At 36.5% G+C, this 22,271-nt stretch overlaps 1 protein-coding gene across 1 annotated transcript; it reads right to left on the reverse strand.

Annotated features, from left to right (window-relative positions):
- Positions 1 to 23: 23 nt before the first annotated feature.
- On the reverse strand, positions 24 to 19,619 carry LOC145786381 (uncharacterized). The gene is made up of 9 exons (XM_082598028.1): positions 19,308 to 19,619; positions 16,661 to 16,820; positions 12,575 to 12,723; positions 8,054 to 8,284; positions 7,512 to 7,808; positions 5,982 to 6,166; positions 3,928 to 4,042; positions 2,035 to 2,136; positions 24 to 1,362 (listed from the first exon to the last, which is right to left on the reverse strand). The coding sequence occupies exons 1-9, from the start codon at positions 19,510 to 19,512 to the stop codon at positions 719 to 721; spliced, it is 2,088 nt and encodes a 695-aa protein (XP_082454154.1). The 5' UTR covers positions 19,513 to 19,619; the 3' UTR covers positions 24 to 718.
- Positions 19,620 to 22,271: the final 2,652 nt, after the last annotated feature.

A 22,271-nucleotide genomic window follows, 5' to 3' on the forward strand; every position in this document is an offset into this window, starting at 1 on the left:
TTAGAGAAATTGAAGACTAAAACTTGCAAAAAACATTTCTTCAAACTTTTGTGAATATTTAACGCAGGTGTAAAAATAAGCTTTCGAATGACGTCCAGATGACAACATGCAATCATAAAACTAAACGAAAAGTTGATTATTTTACAACAAAAATTCGAATCATTGAGAGAAGTCAGTAAGCTTAATGAAAAACTTGGGGGCCAATGTGAAAAAAAAGCCATTTGTACCACCCAGAGAATTATAATAAAACGCATTTCTACACCTTAATGATTAAAGTACACGTGGCTTATTGATTTCTGAGACAGATAAACCTAGATAAGTTACACAATGCTTAAAAAATTCAACAAAAATACCGACAACAACCAACAAATTTAAGAGGCTATTTTCATATTTTAACGACTAAACCGAACCAACTAAGTTATAAGTAGCAGTTTCCATGAAAGCAGTTACATTGCAATCACCTGCATACTGTGCAATGTGCATTTAAAGAAAGTATAGCCTACCATATTTTACATACACTGTACAATGTACATACGCACAAAAACCTAGAACGAGTTAAAAGTAGCTGATTAAGTGTTCAGTGTTATTTCAGTAATGCTTTAGTTGCCAAAAACAGTTTTAAACTCTTGGTCCACAAATTGCGGTGAATGATCAACTTATTCCACAAAATCAGTAAAAAGTAAACAATTTGTTGTTAGACCACACAAACGTGTTGGTATTAAATGCATTCAATGATATTTTGATTGCTGTTGAATGTCTTTGGAAGATAGCCAAGAACTGCGCATTTATTGTCAGAGTCTTCAAGAACATGAAGATAATCCCTCACAACACCGCTATCCTTCGACGTCGTCTTTAAAAAGGGATGTTTTCCGCTTCCAGGGATATTATCCGTACTCACACAATCTTCTGGGTCACTACCCATCTCACAACCACTTTCATCACTGGCTTGGGAATGCCTGCTTGTAACAATGTTGTCAGTTGTCAGAGTTTTAGACCAATACATTCCTTGTGTTTGGGTGACATCTATTGTGTCTTCTACTTCGTTGCAACATGGCATGAACACATCATCATGACAAAATGCATGATGGGAGCTCCATTTACAATGGCCGCAGGGAGAATTATTGCAAGGAAAAGATACTTGACTTCCTTTGGAAAGACCACTATCGTTATCAACAAATTGATTGCCTTCCTGACAAGTTGGCTCTGGCAGTCCATTTGACATAAATACAATATGCTGCCTTTCATTCAACTGATGCGCGCTTTCCTCTTGAGTTGTGCCCACTCTGCTGGATGATTCTGAGCCACCAGACAATCCGGAGTCATCTATAATTGTTTTTTCTTTGTGTGCTGGTGAACATGCAGCTGTAAAATAAATAAAAATTGAAAAAAAGCAGAAGAGGTGGTTGTAATTTTAAAATTAAATTACAGAGTAAAAGCTGTGGTTTGATTAGAATAACCAAGACTGCTTTGACTGCATCTGGACAGATAAGACTGGCACAAATTGATGCAACGCTACATTAGTCAGCTGCAATATTTCATCAGAATCAGCTGAATAAAATTAAATAAAATAATTTTGCAAAACATCTTAATTCTATATCAAACTTATTTAACTCTTTTACAATTCCACAAAGACTTTCTCGGCTTCCATATAGGCTTCTTTTAATCCTTTAAATAAGTCCATGACGTTTTATGGGATCGGTAATCAGATAAAATGGGATTTGTTTTTACAGAGCAGTTACGGAACAAAATTAGAGGCTTTGTCGGTCCGAGGATAAAAATTCAAACCAAACAACAGTTGCTTATTAGCAACATAACTTTTTGTTGAATTTTGTAAATTCCAAGTGGTCATAATGTTTGAGAATAGCTTTGTTACTGTTGAAACAAACACTGCTGGTTGTGATATAAATTGTGTAAGGTGAAGAGCTTTAGTGGTAAGCAATACGGCTGATGCTTATGAATGAATGTGGTTGGCTTGTAATGAATAATTCATTATAATTATCAACCACTTTTAACTAAAACATTATCTAGGTTAACCTTTGATGATGTTTGATCCCAAGTCAGCCAATACAGGGGAAACATTGACATGCTTCAGCAAATAACGATGGCTGCATTCTTCATTCTTTACTTGTTTTCGACCTGAAATTGTTAAGAAAGAGTCTGATGTTTTTCTGAATCAAGACATTTACTGCAAAAAATCGTTGGGTATCTGTTTTAGTCACTTAAGCATAACAAACATTTACACTCATAGAGTCATAGATGTAGTTTTACAAACCATATGCTATTCTGTTGAAAACAATAGAAATAATCGAAATAGAAACAATAGAAATAGAAAATAAAACAATGGAAATTTTTTATATTTTTGATTGATTGGATGGTCCAAATGGCAAGCGTGGAAGCTACACCGTTATGGTTAGCGAATCGCAACTGCTCACTGTACTTGTGAGTGCTCAGCCTTGTGCTGATAGCCGTGAAGAACGCACCTTTCTTTACAATTTTTATATTGATATGTTCGAAGCAGATGAAAATTTGGCCGATTCAACATCAAGTGTTGTACTGGAACAGGATATGAACATATACGTTTGTGAGTTTACTTTTTTACTTTAGGAATAGTTTGAAATGAAATCTCTGCCGATATCTACGTTCATTTCGAATTAGGAAAAAAAATATTTTGTTTGTTTAGTTTTGCTTCTGAGGAATATAAACTTGATCAATCATCAAAATACGTTTTCCGGGGCGTCTCAAGCGACGGTTATACAGTCTTGCAGATGACGCATGATTGATTTCAACGAATTCGTCTTTAATAAATAATTTTATTGGTTTCATTATATGAGATGTTTATTTCCGATTATGTATATTTTCCAAAGTATATGAAATGAATCATAATGAGTTTCTAAAAACTGATGTTATTTTAACTCGGGCACCTATAGGCTGTCAGCTCACTACAAGTTGTGGCACGATCAGACATTGTGAGGTCACGAAAACCTTCTACGCAACAAAAAGAGCGGAAATGGTGGTGGGCTATTTCAATAGATTCTGGTCACGACTTTCTGTTGTTTAATAACCCAACTTAGTAAACGTTTTTCTTCCGTTACTGATATTTTTAACACTGAATTTAACATCAATCAAATTATTTTTTACCAACACAAATTGTTCATATACTGTGTAGGCGTAAGTTGTGCTGGTGTGCGGCAGAAAAACCAAGTCTTGTTTTTTTTCCATCTGACAATGTACGAAGGGAATGAAGCTCAAACACAACTTCGTAGATTAAAGTTCTAATCAAAGTTATTCAAACTTGCATTGAATTGATCTAACATACAAGTCAGGAAGCTAACCTTCGACAATAATTTTCATATTGTTTCTCCGTTTTGGAAGGACAACTTTATTTCATTCATAAAGCAGCTATTTTACGCTGATATATATGATGTTTCTTAGCCAATTATTATAGAAACTAAAGCTTTACAGGTCTAAACCAAGCATATCTTTAAAACATTGAATTTGTTGAAGGATCACCTCAATTTGATTCTTTTAATAATTTAGTTCTCTCAATGCTTGTATGATAACAGTTTGGATAACATAATTAAACATTGAAAATTTTTTTTTCATTAGTAGCCTACTGGTATAAAATATGACTCTCAATCACATCCATGGGTGGTTTAGTGAGTAAATGATACTTTTTATCTTTGCATGGTTAATGAAAAAGAGACATACCACAACAGTTTTTCTAAAAATGCTTCAACGTTGATAAAAATATAAATTCTGTAAACCTAGATTTGCACAAGTCTATGACCTTATAAAATCAGCAGAACACAAAAAGCAATGCAAGTTTGCTCTGTTAAACTCAATCACAAGATAAGAACTAGAATATTGCGGATATGTCGTGCTCTCAGTCCGTTACAAAATAGACAGTTTCATCGCAGCATCACTTACAGCAAACCCTTTCTCTCTCTTCGTTATCAAAAGCTTGACATTTCTCTTCTTCTTCTTGCAGGAATGTTCCTTCTCCCATAAAATAAGTTGTATGGTCGTCTTTCATGACACTGTCCTGCAAGAAATATTGCGAGAAACATTACTTTTTCAGTGTTCGATTTGCGTGCTTTGACGTCACAAGGAAGTGATAGATGGTTCATTTTGATGAAGTAAATGGCGATTTGACAATTTAAAGGTATTTTATTGGTTTTTGCTTGTTATGTCATGGTAACGTGTTGGTTTGTTCGTTTGACAGTCGATGAGATAGATAAGCGGATAAAGATATCTATTCTCTCAATCACTTTATTGTTGATACGACCGACTTGACTCGGTAAAATTATTCGACACAATTATTTGATGGAAAATTCTTTTTGTTGTTTATTTTCATGTTTCTTTTCGAAATTCTTGCTGAGAGAAAACTTTTGTGTCGTTCCGTTTCGAAGTTCATAAAATCTGGTTTCACTGAAAACTTGAAATAAACAGAACGACAATCTTCCAACCCAATATTAAAATGTGCGGTGGCCTTGTGTGATAATCTTTAAAGATTCACTAATTATTTAAACTTACAAATGTTCAAAACAAAAGTTTAAATAACTTTTAAGCTCGTGTTTCAACAGACAACTCACCGAACAAATCGTTATGAATAAATATTAAATGTGATTACTCTTTTGCAGCAAATAACAAGAAAACGTGCTTTGAATAATATAACAACCATATATTGCAACCCCACAACTTTTTCGGCGACTGGAATAGCATAACAAAGAAAACAAGTCTAGAACAAAAATATGTCTCCAAACAACACTCTCATATGCAGTGATCAATTGGCGAATGATAAAAATATAGTTTGGTCATTGAGTTGTTGAGCTCACTAAAAACAAATGAATAATAATTTAATTTTTATTTACCATATTTTGCGACATTACGCAAATGTTAAATAAAGTTGAACTTATAAAACTAAAAAATAAAAATTGTCGGTCGAGCTCAATAAAACGTTTCATTCAATGAAGTGTAATCACAAAACTAAAACATGGCTACAATCCAATATGAGCACCTCCCAAACCTATGAATGAAAAAGCGACAAGATAAGCAAATATCCGTCAACATTTGCCATGTGCAACGTAGCACTTCAAGAACAGCTCCCCAAGCAAAGAAACCCAGGAAAGGAACTGACAACAACATATTAATTGCAAGCGAATGATTTACACTGCTTTGTTGACGATTTGTCTTACAGCAGTAATGCGACACTATGTCTTGGAATGTTATATTTCGTGATACTGTACCAATAGCACTAGCAAGATTTTGTTTGAATAAAGCAGAAGCCGTTTCAGCAAAAATCATTCGAAACACTTATTGATGGTAACGTTCTAACATTCACAGAGAATCAGAATATTCTCGCTCTGCAGATATACATCAACTGGAATTCATACCATAACAAAGCCAGGATTACCTCGTATACATCGCAATACGACACAAATCTTCTGTGATAATCTGTGGTTCAAAGTTGTCTTACTCTATATTGCATCTATCAAAATTATCACGCTTTTATATCTAATATCGAATAAAAGCTGAATAGAGATTAACGAGTTAATAATTCTATCGCACTATTGAAGAGCGCGCTCTTGACCTTACACAAAATTTTATCAATCCATGTAAACTTTACTTTCCAAATGTAGATAACCTACAAACGGCCTATTTTAACCTGATGCCACGGGTTCACTGTGGTATTAGCGGTTTGCGCTAGCTTTCGGAACACTGTTCCTCATGTCATGTGCTATGACGATTAGACTCGTCATACCACATGACTAGTGGAGCTGTGTTCCGAAAGCTAGCGCAAACCGCTAATACCACAGTGAACCCGCAGCATCAAGCTAAAAGTGGTCGTTTGTATCTACATTTGTGAAGTAAACAACGATTGTGGTGCTAAAAGCAAAACTCAATTTATTGTATTTTAAACTTGTTTTTTCTAAAATTAATGCGTGTTCTTTATCATGAAAGAATATGACAGTTTATCCCACCAGTTCATCTGGAACCGATTTTGTTTCCTTCAGGAATTTCTTCACTTTCTTCCGCCAGTGGAAGCCCAGCAGACAGACAAGCAGTAAAAGAGCCACCACCCCGCACACAGGTATGATGACAACCATAGCTGACACAATCGGACTTTGCTGAGGGGGCATTTTGTAGACTTGTGATTCGGGCTTTGCTGTCGACAACAAAGAGATAAATTCAACAAAACGAACGTCAGGTACATTGCAAAAATATCTTTCAAATACATTTGCACAACTGATCATTTTTTTAGATAAACTCTGTTGTTTAATTTGTTAAGCCTGCAAACTACTATAGTTGTATAGAGTAGTCCAATACTTTACATATCTTTTGTTATGATTTGAATGTTTAAATTTAAAAGTTAATGTGCAAATTTCTAATAATGTATTTGGTTAAGATAGTTTGTTTAACAGCAAGAACATTTCAACTTTTTTAATATCAGAATTTGAAACCAAGATTGATTGGATCTGGCTGGCAGCGATTGTTCATCAGCCAGAAACACTGGATGGAAATTCTTCTTGGTATGAAAGCTAACCAATTATGATTAGTTATTAATTATGTCTCAGTAGTGAAAAATGTGGCAAATGCTTGACAAGTATTTGCAATCCGCAATCATCAGTGTTGTATGTAAATGCAAATTTTAAATGTGCGACCTACACCTAGCCATATGAGGTTTGCAATAAAAGGTCTCGCTTTTTAAATAAGCTTCCATCAAAATGCAACTCATGCGATTTGTGTTAAACACGATATATTATATTAAAATAGACAGTAACTTGAAACCAAAGCAAAGCGAAAATATTTTATCATGTAATGTTTTTTGGCTGTGATGAGTTTATCTCAAGAATTCATCTGGCAGACAAGTAGCTTACCAACTCGTTAGCTAAATTGAACAAAGAGGTAAATTTAAAACTTTTAATACATTTATTAAAAACCATTAACAAGTCGAGAGCAAGTCGTGTAGCACAAACCGATGTGAAAGTAAGCACACCTCACAGTAAACCAAATAAAGATTAAGCAACTTTTATTTACTATAGCATACCAGTGTTTTGCATTTACAAATTGACGTTTAGCCCATATTATGAGCTTGATAAGTTATCAAGACCATTTGACCTTATTTTATACTTTTGAAAGTAGTGTATGTGCAATATGATCATTTGCAATATTGCTTTACGAGTAATTGTTGTGCTTATAACAGTAAAAGTGTAATTTCAAAGAACAAAGTGGTCACTTATGAAAACCTTTTCAACATATTTCTTAGTAGGATGAGTCTGTGACAAGAAAGTTTACCCTAAAGACATTACCAAGCAAATTATCTTAAGCGTTGATCCAAATCTAAGGACATTGAAACAAGGACATTGAAACAAATTTTGGAGGTTATCGCCGTGTACCACGTTTGTATTTATGATGCATTGCCATTTGATCAAGGGCGTTAACAATTACCATACTTAGTTCACATTATAGCAATTTAGTATTTCTGCGGAATTTTGCGAAAATAAACTTACGATTGTGAGGCATGCACTTGACATGTCTGCTGTAAGGCCGATACTTAGTGGTTCCGTTGGGCCATGGCATCAGGCACGTGAATGTTTCATTGTTGGCGGTCGTGGACGACAAGTTAAACATCTCAGTCCCACTGAACAACCGCGATGTACAGTTGAATCGTTGACCCCACAATGTGTCAGTAACGAAACCGTTTGTCCAGTTAAAACCAGGCATTTGATAAACGCTGCGGTTGAAGAGAGTGGTGTCCATCATAGACGACGAATCGTTGATGAGCATTCCTCGTTTCAGAACTTGAGCTACAAACGATAATGAACAACAATTAATTTTTGAAAGAATATTAAAGCTAAATCCATACACTTTATGACATAAATACTTGATATTAACATGCAAGTAGCAAAGTGTGTTAAATGTCTTTCTTTCGCTGTTGCTTGTGAATTAGTCACTGCATAGAAAGTGCAACGTAATGATCAGAAACTGCTTCAACAGTCTCGCAAAGCTTTCAATAAATGATAAGCAAAAGCATTCAACACCCTGAACTTACCCTTGCTCATTTCAAACTGGCAAGCTTCTATTGGCTCCATTGAGGCGCCTACGCTGTACCACACACCCAAATCTGTTCGGTTGCTTTCCACTTCGGTGCTGTGGTTACCAGGCAACAGACTGCCTTCCAGGCTATCATAAACTACACATTCGCAGTTATATAAGCTCGTCCATTCCGTGGGTTTATGCACACAGATATTGAAATATCTTGCAGAGGATCTTTTCTTCGTGCCTATGAACAACAAGTCTTGTCAGTTAAGCTTAAATACAACATAAAGATAACACAACAATATACATCGGCTCAGGGCCCGATTAACCATGAGGCACACGAGGCACAGGCCTCAGGCCCCCTGGTTTTGGGGGCCCCCAATTTTTTTTACATTAGTACCGTAGACGTCAATACTTTTATAGGTTTCAAGCAGTGCCGTGTCAAGGGGGGCCTGGATCCCAGGCCCACCATCTCAAGGGGCCCACAAATAATACATTTTTGCATTTCAGAAAAGTGTTTTTTGAGTTGCTAAAGTTTATTGCATGTACTTGTCCATTAAGAAGATGATTTAGGCCTTTATTATACTAAAATATCTCAAATTTGGGGCCTATTATACAAATTTGGGGCCTATTGTACAAATTTGGGCCCTAACTACACTGAAACATCTCTAAAAACACCATTACTATCTAAAAACAAAGTTAAAATGCGATAACGTTAGTAACATGATCTGCAGAAATGTATTTAACATATAACAGGTTGGATGCAATTGAATATATGAATTCAAAAAGGGCCCAATTGCCACAAAGTGTTTTTGGCACAAATGTTTTAATTATTTTGGTCATTTACTTTTGTGGTGAACTTCGATAATGATTATATGCTTAAACATACTGGTAAGCATCATACCTATAAAGTTCACTCAGTGAGGATTCTGTGGAGAAACTATAGAGAAGTTGAAGTGCAATTGCTGTAGTTGGGCCCATTTCAAAATCAATGGAAAAATTGATAGGGTATTTTTTATGTGTTTACCGATATGTTTGAAAAATCTGGCTGTTTTTTTTAAGTATCATTTAGAAGACATAGAAAGAAATTGGAAAGCACAAATAGTGAAATAAAAAAAAACAACTGGAGGGCCCTTTTTGAATTCATCATCATCATAATCCATCGTCGGTTTGTTCCCCACTAGTGGGGGTGGCCGATTGTTTCCGCACAGCAATTGTTTTTATCCCTTTTCTCCATTTCACCCTGTCCCTTGCATCTTCCTCCTTCAGTCCGATTTTTTTAAATTCATCCTTCACTTGTTGTTTCCACGTTCTTCTTGGACGACCGCGTTTCCTCTTCCCATCCACCTTTAGATCTAGTGCTTTTCTAAGAAAACTTCCTTCCTCCCTCCTTATCACATGTCCATACCATCTTACTCCATTTGCCCTTGCCATTTGGTCTATGGTCTCTCTCATCTCTAGCATATCCAACAATTCTTCAGTCCTTTTTTCCCTTCTCGTTTTCACCCCACACATTGCTCTCACCATTGACCTTTCCGTTCTTCTCAGGATTGCCAGTTCACTCTCTCTCAATACCCATGTCTCGCTACCATATAGCATTGCAGGCCGCACACAGCTCCGATATACTTTTCCTTTCATCCTTAGTGAAAATTTTCTGCCATACAACATTTCCCCACATTCCCTGAACTTTGCCCAGCCCAATCTTGCCCAGCCCAATCTTGCCCTTGTTGTCACCGCTGCTTCACATCCACCACTTCCATCTATCCGATCACCCAGATAACAGAAGTCTGTCACTGTTTCGATGCCATGGCAGAACTCATCATCATGGCCTTCCACTTCATTCCTTCCTTTACTGCATTTCCCACAAACAAAACACTTCGCCAATCTTGTTGCGGCTCTCTTTACATTAGCACATCTTGCATGTACCCACTTTCCACATTCACATATTCAATTTCTTTTCATTGAAAGAAACCGGAAAGCACAAAAAGTAAAATAAAAAAATGGGGTTGGGCCCTTTGTGAATTTACATATTCAATTTATTTTCATCAATAAAAGTGTTTTGTTTTAAAAAATTGTTAGCTGTAAGCAAAATAGCATTTCAGATAGTTTAATTATCATTTCAATGTTAACATTTACAATACTATAATTATAAATATCCTTGACTAGTGATGTTGCGAGCAGGAAAAACCTGTCAGGACTGTACTTTTAGCAGAAACGTTCTTCTGTATTTACTTTTCCTGAATATATGCACAATTGCACATGAAATTGCTCTTATCGTCAAATACCTTATAAGCCTGGCATATCACATGTTGTACAGTACAAAACAAAAATCATTCTTAACACAAGGGACCTGTTTATTCATGCCACTAACCTAGGCTACCATACCCTAAAAACTTTAATTAACTTGAATACCTACATAAAATTATGAAAGCTTTGCCTTGGAATGAAATAATGTTGAATAAAAATAATTGAACACCTGATCCTCAAAACGCTTCACACTGCTTTAGTTTATAAATTCCGTACAATCACAATGTTTTCACCTTGGTTGACAGAACAAGTAATGTTGCCAGATAAAACATAAAAATTGTGAAAAACAATAATGTCACCAGATGGCCAAATCTGAATGGAAATTAATAATTTCTACAGTTTTGGTTTTATCCTCAGATTTTATCTGCGCGGTACCGGGCGGCAAAGCAGGGCAAAGTTAAAACAGTCAAAATTTTGTGTGATACGATGGTATGACCGCGTCGTGACCGATAATGTTCCATTGCCAGTATTGGAGTGGGTATACAAGTCTCCCCCCACCCCCCTTGGCAACTCATGACAAAGACAGGACTCAACCAAACATATAGGGTGAAACTACTTTACCTTTGCTTTACTGTTCACACACTTCAATCCACATGTTTTGGTCAATTCCTCTTTATCATGAGTTGCCAAGGGTGGGGGGGAGGGCTTGTATAGCCTACCAGCTCCCTAGTATTTTTTTTATTAGAAATTGTTAACACTTTTGGCTTTCATTCCGAGCAAAGATGTAGCTAAGAAATGATAGACCTGTGTTTGCGGTTACTTACACTTGTGTTGTTTTCTAAACTGGTGAGAAAGTCTATTGAAATGAACCACATTTCCATGTCGATGCAGTGAAAATATACACAATGTTATAGGTCTGCTTGACGATAGAGGGCCCAAAATTATTCTGGCCCCGGGGCCCACAAAGGGTTTAACACAGCACTAGTTTCAAGGAACCATTAATAAAATCTGCTAGTTCAAATTCAAATGTAGCCTATATTTTGCTAGTGTTTCCTGTATGAAATTGAAATGAGCTCAATTGCCAATCTGTTTTTTCATCAGATTTTTCAGAGATTTTTCATCCAATAATTTTTGTAATAAGTATAAAAGTGTTCATACTGTTAGAAAGTTGTAGGTAAATTGGCTAAAATAACATTTATGAAGTTATAGTTTTGCTTGAACTATATTTTAGCCCATATTTCATCATTCGCAGAGACTACATGGCATTGCTTTGAATTTTGAAAGCGATTACCAACAGGGGCCCCTAAACTTAGCTGTGCCTCGGGCCCCCGTGAGCCTTAATCAGGCCCTGCATCGGCTGTGTGACAAGAATGGGCCATTTTCAAAAGAATCTTGGAGATTTCAGTATAACTGTAAACATAGGCCTACCAGCTAGTCAGCTATCTGGGAAAGTTGCTTGTAAAAATCTTGAACAGTGTGGTGAGTATCACTAGGACTGAACGATGTTTATTATGACAGTGTTGGTTTTCTTATTATTTTTTTCCAATATAGGGTACGTGCATCGGGTGGGTAGCCTATGATAGGTGTCGAAGTCAGGAGCTTTGAATTTCTTAAGATACAAGATACACAATAAACAGTCTTGGTTTGACCTTGATGAGGTACAGGTGCATTATACAGATACGATAGTATAATAGCCTATACCTAAGTGCACACATACTAATGATAACATAAAGTTTTCATTGAAATAATCAATTAAACTTTGTAGGCTACATATTTCTGTTCTACAGGGAAGATAAAAGTGACTCTGCAAACTAAAAGGAATTAAAATTAAACAGCGAAAGCTTAGTAGGCCTATAGGTCTACAAGGATCAACTTGGCGTGGTGGCTGACTAGATGACTGCTTATGGTCTTTCGCTACCATCCTGATTGCGCCATAATCTAACCAACAGTTGTATAATGCATTGTTTTGACAATTCCATTTACTCTGATTGTTTGTTAATATATGGCGCTGTTAAAACAAATAAATTGACTTGACTTGACTTGACTTGGCGAAATAGGCACACTATTCAAAGAATTGGTTTGAATGGATTGAATGACAATAATTTGTTTTAATATGTTATGTACAATGAACAAATTTCAAACACTGTTCGATGCTTTGAATGACATGTTGCAAAAGTAAATGCAAAACTTTTCCAAATAGACCTTAGCTGCAAAACATTACTTTTCTGCTAATAATACACATTTCTTTAATCAATGACGACATCTCTCATGAAAATCAAATACTCACATGATTTCAAACCATTCAACGACTCAGCACCTACCACCATCGACGACTGAGAAGTCACCGACATATAAACTGGAGCGTCAAAGCACGACTCGGCTTGACAACCACCTGATGTCAAAGGAATCCCGCAACACCCAGGAACAGCTTGACCCCTGATGACGTAACTACATCTTAATCGCGTTGGGTGGGGTAGTATAAAAAAGTGTTTTGGTATAGGCTACCTAATCAATTTTTTTTAAATAGTAAAATATATAAGAACATCTAAAAAATGTTGTCCAAATTTTTGGTAGCCTACTAGTAGATTAGGATTAAGGTTAGTAGATTAAGTAGATTAAGGTAGTACTAGTAGATTAAGGTTGCTGTTAAAATGAGGATGACACATGCCGATTAAAGTAGAAAATTAAGAGTCTAGATCAAACCCGATATGCCAAAAGCATGGTTGTTTAACAAATCTTGAGCAATCTTAAAATTTCCCGAACCGCGAAACTTACTATCTTTATTTAGTGGTTGCCTTTTTGAACTTTTATTTGTCACATGGCGCCAGCGTATTACTTCCCGATTCCATTGATGTTTCACTGGTTATTCTAGGCCAGGGGTTCCCAACCGGTGGTACGCGTACCACTAGTGGTACGCGGGAGCTTTTCAGGTGGTACGCGAGCAGCTCTCCGTTGCATGCGATAAGTAGTGGTATTGTCAAATAAAGTAGGCCTATTGCAACAATTATTTAATTTTGAGTTTATAAAATATGCGAACAACACTTTTATTTCTTTCCGTACTAAATTCTCTGCAGTCAGTAAGCTACTTTTTTCGATCTTGCTCCCTGCTGTCATTGCTATTAATACAATGCTGCTGTGCGAACTTAATGGTGTCTGTGACGAAACTATTATGTGTGCAATGTGAATGGTGTCTGTGACAAAACTATTACGTATGCAATGTGGTCTGTGCAATTGCAGAATTGCGTTTATTCTGATGTTGGTGTTCCGACGTGTAGTGGCTGAATCCTGAACAGCATTACATTTTTGTCTAAATATTTGAAAATGTCGAAGCGAAAGTATAGCGCAGATTATATTAAGTATGGCTTCATTGCTATTCAACATCGTGGAGATAGCTTACCTCAGTGCGTGATCTGTATGAAAACCCTTTCAAATGCAGCTTTGAAACCAAGTTTGCTTAAGCGGCATCTTGAGTCCAATCATTCAGATAAGATGAATCGACATAAGAGTTATTTTGAGCGACTTGGGGAGAACGTGAAGCGACAGCGCATGGATCACACAGGCCAGTTTTACCGAAATAATGCCGGAATTGTGAAGGCATCATATGAAGTATCTCTTCTCGTGACCCAAAACAAAAAAGCTCATGTCATTGCGGAGTCACTTGTTTTGCCAGCAGCAAAGATATTAGTCAGAAATTTGATTGGAGAAGATTCAGTGGTAAAGTTGGATGGTGTGTCGCTTTCTAACAATACTGTGAAACGACGCATCGAGGAAGTGTCAGTTGATATCACTGACCAAGTGATTGCAGGAGTAAGAGATTCGAAGTTTGGATTTGCCTTACAACTTGATGAATCCACAGATGTCACAAACTGCTGCCAATTGCTTGTCTACGTCCGCTTTACACAGAACGATGCTGTAAAAACGGAATTATTGTTGAATCATGAGGTGTCCACTACATCAAAAGGAAAAGATATTTTCAACTCTTTGGATAATTTTTTCAAGGAAAATGAACTGGATTGGGGAAATCCTGTCGGATGTACGACAGATGGGGCTCCCTCTATGCTCGGTAGAAAGTCTGGATTTCAAGCCCATGTCAAAGCTGTGTCACCTCGCGTCATAAGTGTTCACTGTTTCATACACAGGTTTGCTCTTTGCACAAAGGTTCTTCCTGCAAAGTTGTTAATGTGCTTGAACAGGATAGTCAAAATCGTAAATTTTGTTAAAACATCAGCTTTAAATACTCGATTGGTTCTTTGTGAAGATCTCGGCTCAAACCATACTTGTCTCCTCAGAAGTGCGCTTGTCTCCTCAGAAGTCAGAAGTGCGCATCACACAGAAGTGCGCTGGCTCTATCGAGGAAATACAACTAAGCGTTTTTTTGAAATGAGGAATGAATTACTTTTATTTTTTCAACAGAAAGACCATGAATTTCAAAACGATCTGAAGGACGAGGAATTCATTGCAAGATTGGCTTATTTGTCAGATATATTTGAAGCTTTCAATCATTTAAATCTGTCATTTCAAGGGAAAAACTGCACTGTCGTAGACTTTGTTTCAAAACTGGGAGCTTTTATCCAAAACGTGGAATTATGGAGGAAAAATGTGGAAAATAAGCGCTATGGTATGTTTAAATTTCTGTCAGCCCTTGAAATGGAAATGAGTGATGACTTTTCAAGAGAAATTACCCAGCACCTCTCGCTGCTAACTGCTGAATTGCAGCATTACTTTCCAGATACCACAAGCTGCCCATACATCACAGATCCTTTCTCAGTGGACCCAGCCGACCTACCTGTCGGTACAGGGGAACAAGCGGAACTGATAGACATGCAGGAGGATCAGACAGCAAAAAAACAACGCAAAGAATGTTCTGCAATAAACTTCTGGCTTAGTATAGCTTCTTCATACCGAACGCTAGCTTCCCACGCTGTTCCACAACTACTGATTTTTCCTTCTACTTGGGAATGCGAGCAGGGATTTTCTATTCTTATGAACATCAAATCATAAAATCAAAACCGACTAAGTGCCCCTGGACATGACTTCAGATGTGCTATTAGCAAAGTTATGTCACGCATCGATCAACTGGTGAAAGATAAACAAAAATCTCATTAAATTTAGTTGTATCGTGTTTGTGTTTAGTTGTGTCTATTTCGTTGTTATTCTGATGCGATTTGTGCTGTGTGGTGTAATGGACTCTGTGATGTTTTGTTGGTAATTTTACTACTTTCGCTGACTTTACATCCAGATTCATCATCTTGCAAATAATTTAATATTGGATCAAATTAGTTGTTTTGAAAATAGTGGTACGTGTTGACAATCCGTGGTGGCTAAGTGGTACGAGAACATAAAAAGGTTGGGAACCCCTGTTCTAGGCTCACCAGAAGAAAATTTACAGCAAAGTTAGTGCAGACAGTCAGAAAGTTTTCAATTTGATTTGGGAAAGGTTTTTGGGCCTAGGTCAAACATTTGATGATAGCTGAAATCTGAAAAGCCGTTTTGGTCTAATTTTTAGTCCAGAAATAGGATTAGTAATCTTCTTACCTGTGCCATTTCAGTTTTTGAGTTTAAACAAACATTAGCTTGTTTATTTTGAAATTTGTGTTTCGGGTTATATTTCACCAAATATTCGTGGTTGGGGAAATCATTAAACTAAACTAAATTTTTATTTTACTGTTTGGTGGCTGAAGTGGCTATTTTACCACCAGAGAGCTGAAGTGTGCCCAGTACCCGGAAGGGGACCCGGTACTTTACCATCTGATGGCTGAAGTGGCTGTTTTAACCTCTGATGGCAATTCTTTTAGATCTGATTATATTAAGATCTTGATAATGTTTGAAGTCGCGGGGAATCTTTTAAATCCGGGCCCCTTACTTATTCCGGGCCCGGTTCCAAAAGTACCACCCAGACCCCCCTGTCAACGCCCCTGCATTCAGCAGTAATCAAGAGATAAAACAGTCCACAAACTGAAACGTTTCAACTACGGTACAAGCCAAAAAATGGAACTGTAATCTTTTGGGATTGTATCAGCAATAAATCAAAATCTCCAAGTATGAGAGGTTGGATTAATATTTTCTCAACCACTCATCGTAACTGTACAATAACACATTATTAGGCTATTCTTGTGATTTCTTTGATACAAATGAACAAAACCTAATCGTGACGTAGTTAGTTATGATGAGTTTGTATCAGGCTACCCAACACAGTAGGCTATATAGAACCTCCTCTCAAGGCAAAAAAAAAAAACATAAAATATGCTTCAAGCAAGAAGAGGTGGAAAAAGAGAAACAAGTAAAAACTTAAGATAAAATCGTGTTACCAATAAGTTTAAATGAAGACGACAAGATACAACAAATGCAGATATGCTGCCTATTTAAATCTCACTTTAAATTCTTTCTGGGATTCCACATAAGTAAAGAGACTGTTATATTCTTTGGGTTTAAAACCACATTTTCATCGTATATCCAATTAACATCTCCATCTTTACCGCTCTTAGATTTCTGCATCCTAATGTGATTCAGATTCATATATAGGAAAAGTTGTTCTGAAAGTTAAAAAAAAGTTACGTTTGTTAAAGTCAAAAACTAAACAAATCAGGCCTAATCATCTTGCTTTGTTCTGCCAGCGCCAAGAGACAGGCAAATCGGTAAAACACTAGATTTTGAAAACACCTTGCTGCTTCATTAAAATAATCGTCTTGCTACTTTATGTGAATGCAGATTGTTGGTTGAAAAGGTGTAAAAGAAAAACAGGACACAAATTCAAAGCATTTTGTGATGTATTTAAGCTAATAAACATCATTATGGAAGTCATCATATAGTCTATAGGACCTAGGCTTCATGGTCTATAGGGGTTTTCAACCCCTGTGAGGGTCGCAAGTCGTTTTTCGGGAGGTCACGAGACGCTTGAAAATTCACTGTCCTGTTTTAAATTATTTTTTTTGCCAGAAATATAAAAAGCTGTGCTTTTTCGCAATCAACTATACCTCGACCTGAGGTTATAGCTACTATTGTTTAAACTTTCAGACATTATTTTCACTTAGTTTTTGTATTGCTTTGTGAAGACTAAATGTAACCAGTAACCAATAACCATGCTGTAGCAAAAGAAAGGTTATTTGGAATCCTATGTCAAATGTGGATTTATCAGTATCGTTTCCAATTCCTTTAAAAAATTTCAGTGTGTAGGCTATTTTGGTTGAAAGTTCTATCAGCAACCCTTTCACGCATTAGTTAGTTGTTAAAAAAATGCAACTCCAACCATCTCACTAAAACTGATTTAAATAAATCTATAAAAGATTGCAATAAAGAAAATGTAATAAAATTTGTAACAACATCACGAAAAGGCGTTTTTGGTTTTAGAAGTTTGCATTAGCACAGCGCATCAAGACGTTCTGCTGTTCTAGATGTCGTCGTGTCGTCGAGAATAAAATTTGGTTAAATTTTGCATTAAACATGCTTTTACTGAATATTTTTATAGGAGGTCGCGAGGCTATACGTGAATTGCTCGTAGGGGGTTGCGACGCAAAAAATATTGAAAATTCCTGGTCTACAGCTTGGCAAGAAATAGAGGTAAAATAAAAACTCAGCTGACTCCTGTCATATTGAATCGTTTACTCGCAGACAACACGGAAAAGCTCTCCATGTTTAAAAAATGAATAAATAAGCATCCTCGAACACGGTGATGATGTTCAAGCACGTTCACTATTGTTAAATAATTAAGGAAATCATACTTCGAAAAGTCTTGCTGCTATATCTGCAATAAGTCGTGATTGCAGTCAGTGACTGATAGCATTAAAACAGAGTGAGTATAAAGAAACCATGCCAAGTTGGACTACAATTTCCAATAAATCTCTTTCGTTTATCAACATGCGACAACAAAGTACTAATGTTAAAAAGAGCTACCTCTTACGGCAACAGTTCTGTCAGTATTGGCTGGTCAATATCTTCGGATAAAGCGTTTTTTATATTTTAGCGTTCTGAGAAAACTTCTTTGAAAGTTTCATTCTGGAAGTCTCTATGCTTGTAAAGGCTTTGAACCACTGACGCAAGCTCGGTCACCGAGTTTCACAAAGTGAAGTTTCCAATTGTTAAAGTGTTGTTGACTGTTAATTATTCCATCCCACCAGATGTGGCTGAATATAGAGATGTCCTTGAAATACGTTACTCAAGCTCACTCCGAACTGATAGACTAAACGTTGTGTTTTAGTCGTGGGATAATATACATCAACCATAATCGAATACGATTAAGCTTTTATAAATTATGCCTTTTATGAAAATATGAATTATATGATTAAGCTTTATGAAAATCAAGCAATGCTAATCAACTCTTAGGGCGTGTTCGCTTGAGCAACACCATTCAAGTTTTCCATTCAACGTTATCTTGTAGAATACTATTCATCGACAACAACACTTAAGCAGTAGGCGAATATTTCACTTTCTCAAACTCGGTGACTGGACCTGCATCTGTGCTTCAAAGCCTATAGCAGGCTAAAAGTATGCAGACTGCCAGAATGATGCTTTCAAAGAAGCTTCTCAGTCTCAAAATTCACGTAATCGATCAATTATCATGAAGCCTTAATCAACTGCATTGTCAAAGTTGACTAATCAAAAGCACTGATTAAAAGGTAATTGCATTTAGTTTAGCGAATAGACATAAAAACTTCAAACCCCAAGTTTTATTTTTGCTTTGTCATGCCGTTCTGACAGAATAAAAAACGTTCAATGTCTGAACTTTTTTTAGACATGTTTGATGATGTCATTGGCTTAAGGTTAAATGCGTTTATATTTCACCATGATATTGCTTTTCAGAAAACGATTTAAAAATCTTAGCGTTTTTTAATTTTGAAAGCCTTCGCGCCGGCTTTGTAAACCTTATTGAATGCAACAAGAATTGAAAATATTAAGCCATGCCACAGACACCAAAAAAGCGATGCTTTTTTGCTCGTTACAGTTGGTGATAATAGTGATTATTTTGGTTGTATTTGAGACTAATGTTGTAAAAAAGCAACAATCAGTATTGTTGAAGCACTTACTTTCATGAAGAGAGTTCTGAATCACTGTCACGCATCGTTTGCATTGGTCAATTTCCATATCAACGGTACTATTGCATGTCGCATATGCGATTGTGTGGGTCCCTTCTCCGTCACAATACGACAAAGCAAATATCAAAACAAGAATCACCGCGAGTAAGCGAGAAAGTGACTTCATTTCATTTTTTGAGCTTCCTGTATTCGTCATTGTATGATAGTCCTTGTCTTTCACGTCACAAATCTTGTGGACCAGGCAGTGCCCTAAAAGGGCAGCACCCCTTTTTGATAACCTCTATCAATTTTTTTTCGGTTTTATTAAAATCTGTATGATACAAAGAATTAAAATGATTAGTTGCAATTACAAAATTTCTTACATTATACTGAAAGTTTTACAACAGAGGTTCTCAAACTGTGTGTCGCGACGGTCTGGTGTGTCGTTTCAATATTCCAAGGGCGTCGCACAATCATTCCTTTTCGTATCTAAACTCAATAGCGGTGACAAAATATTTACATATGCTTTATTATTTATCCCTGACCAAACCGTTGCATTCGAACTCTTTATTATGAAACTGTGGTAATTGAATATGGTTTAACAATTACATAGAGCAGTAAATTCATTTCGCCGAGCGACAAATAAAAGTTGGAAACACCAAACAATAATAAATGACAAAACAAAAACACAAATAAATCAGAATTACTGAAATTTCTGTCGCTAGGTGCGTCGCAAGTCCAGCAAACTTTCCAACGGCGTTCAAAAAGAAGTTTGAGAACCGCTAGTTTAAAAACAACAACAACAAAATCTTAAGTTTCACAAAAACAAAACTTTTTGAAAACTTTATTAGAAACTTGAAAATAACTTGTTTGCGTGTAGCCTAATCTGGTAAAATTTTGAAACATAAGGTAAACGTGTTTGCAATTGAAGGTACCCTTGTGATAATGAGCCTGAGTTTTTACGCTTTGAAGTTTTAATCAAGCTTCAACAGTTTGTTTTGGTTTTCGTTTCCGTTTGTGGAGGAAGAATTTGTTTGGACGTTTGGTCGTAAAATTGAAGACCTGAGTTACAGAACTGTACCTAACTCCAAAATGCGACTTGTGAAAAAAAGCGAGTTAAAGTTCTTTCAAACTTGTTGAATCTTTTGTTTCTATGCAAACACCAGCGTGTGTTAGAGCGAAATTAGGTGTCCTTTTTCAAATTAAAGTTTGCGCGGAGACAAGCATTGACCATCATGCAACATATTTTTGGTGATATCAATTTCTACGAAATGTGACTAGTTTTTTAACTTAGGCCTTCAATTGTACAGTTAAATTTATGAAAAGAAACCTTGATGTAGACGTTTCCTACACACAAAACATTCAAAATATTTCTTATTTTCAATTAAAGTCCCAAACGGCCTCGTTTCTCTTGTTTTACTTGTTTGTGTTAGGAGATACGATATACTGATGCAATGTTTGTTCCTTAGGACAGGGGTCATCAATCTTTTTTGCATGCCGGCCACTTTGGCACTTAGGAGAGCTGTGGCGGGCCGCACTAATAAAATTTTAGGTAGGTTGACTCTTATGCTAGAAAAGAACTCGTTTCGTACCCAGCATCCAGAGTTACATGTTGTTGATATTTATCTTAGAATACCGCAGCAACAAGATTAGTCAAGCAACGCTACTGCCAGGCCAAACTCCTTTAACAACACTTTTGACTTCTTTAACAATGTCTAATAAACGAGGCCACTTGTTTTGCGCACTTATAGCCAGGCGAGCTGTTTCATCAGATAATTCATCGCCAAGCAAGAGTGGTGTTGTCACTTTGCTTCGCAAAAGATATCTTGCAATGAACAGTTTCAGTAAATAAGGAAATGTTCGACGTATCGCAATACAGGCAACAATAGTGACCTGCAAACACATCAGCAGAAAAAGGCTCCAGCAATAACAAGGAAAAAGAAACCAGGCACCTTGAAACAAACGCTTGTGGAAACCACCGAAAAAACGTTTCTATCGTAACTCATGAACAGTGTTCTCTCTAAAAAAGCAATGAGTTGTTTTTCATCCTTTTTGTAAGAATCTATAAAACCGTCTTTCTTTGATTATTAGACAACTGTCACTTGTGGTGCTTATCAGCATGGCAAGTATTGTTTATTAACAACATTTTGCAGTAGGCTACTAAGCTAAATATTTTCATAATACAACTAGAAAAAGTTTTTAAATTGATATATAATATTTTTCCAATTTATTATGAATTGAGTTGGCACACCGACCTATTTTGCCAACAAAAACTTGCATAAAGAAACCCGTGAAACCCAATAACGGTGAAACGCACACTAGTGTGTACAGGACATTTACAAACATAAAATAAGCAACCCTATGCTCACAGACATTTTCGAAATTCGAAAACAGACGTTTTAATCCACCACTGGGACAGTGCGGCTGGACATCGCATTGGAATAACTTTAAGCGACCCCCACCTAGAACTATAATAATCAGATTGGTCGGTCGGTGGAATTGTATGCAAGACGAAAATATGCTTTCCGAATAGTATTTTTTGCCTTCATGCTGTTTAATTTCTCAAGAAAAGTATTTGTGGTTATACTTGTGCGCTGATGCCTTCCGCGGGCCGCACATAACTGCGTGGCGGGCCGCCAGTTGGTGACCCCTGCTTTAGGAGATGCGATATACTAAAATTTCAGATAAACTATTTTATGGGGTCTGCGACCGCTTCGAAGCCACCAAAATAAAATAGTTTATCTGAAATTTTGATATATCGCATCTCCTAAAGCAGGGGTCACCAAATGGCGGCCCGCGGGCCGCATATTTATTTCATTTACTACTTCATGTTTAGCTGAAAAGTCGTTTAGTCTACGGTATTTGTTTAAAAAGGAAAAAAAAAAGATACAGTCACTCCTTTTATGAAATAGGAACGTTTATTTCAGCCATACTGTATAGCCTACAGATATTGATACGTCTTTTATAAAACAAAAT

This window comes from Aplidium turbinatum, chromosome 2 (assembly GCF_918807975.1).
Source record: "Aplidium turbinatum chromosome 2, kaAplTurb1.1, whole genome shotgun sequence".
Lineage (NCBI taxonomy): Eukaryota > Metazoa > Chordata > Ascidiacea > Aplousobranchia > Polyclinidae > Aplidium > Aplidium turbinatum.

Coding starts and splice junctions, on each gene's coding strand:
- LOC145786381 (XM_082598028.1), bottom strand. CDS start 19,512: ATGACGAATACAGGAAGCTCAAAAAATGAAATGAAGTCACTTTCTCGC. Junction 16,821..19,307: donor TCAGAACTCTCTTCATGAAA/GTAAGTGCTTCA, acceptor TTTAACTTTCAG/AACAACTTTTCCTATATATG. Junction 8,285..12,574: donor GTTGAATGGTTTGAAATCAT/GTGAGTATTTGA, acceptor TGTTGTTCATAG/GCACGAAGAAAAGATCCTCT.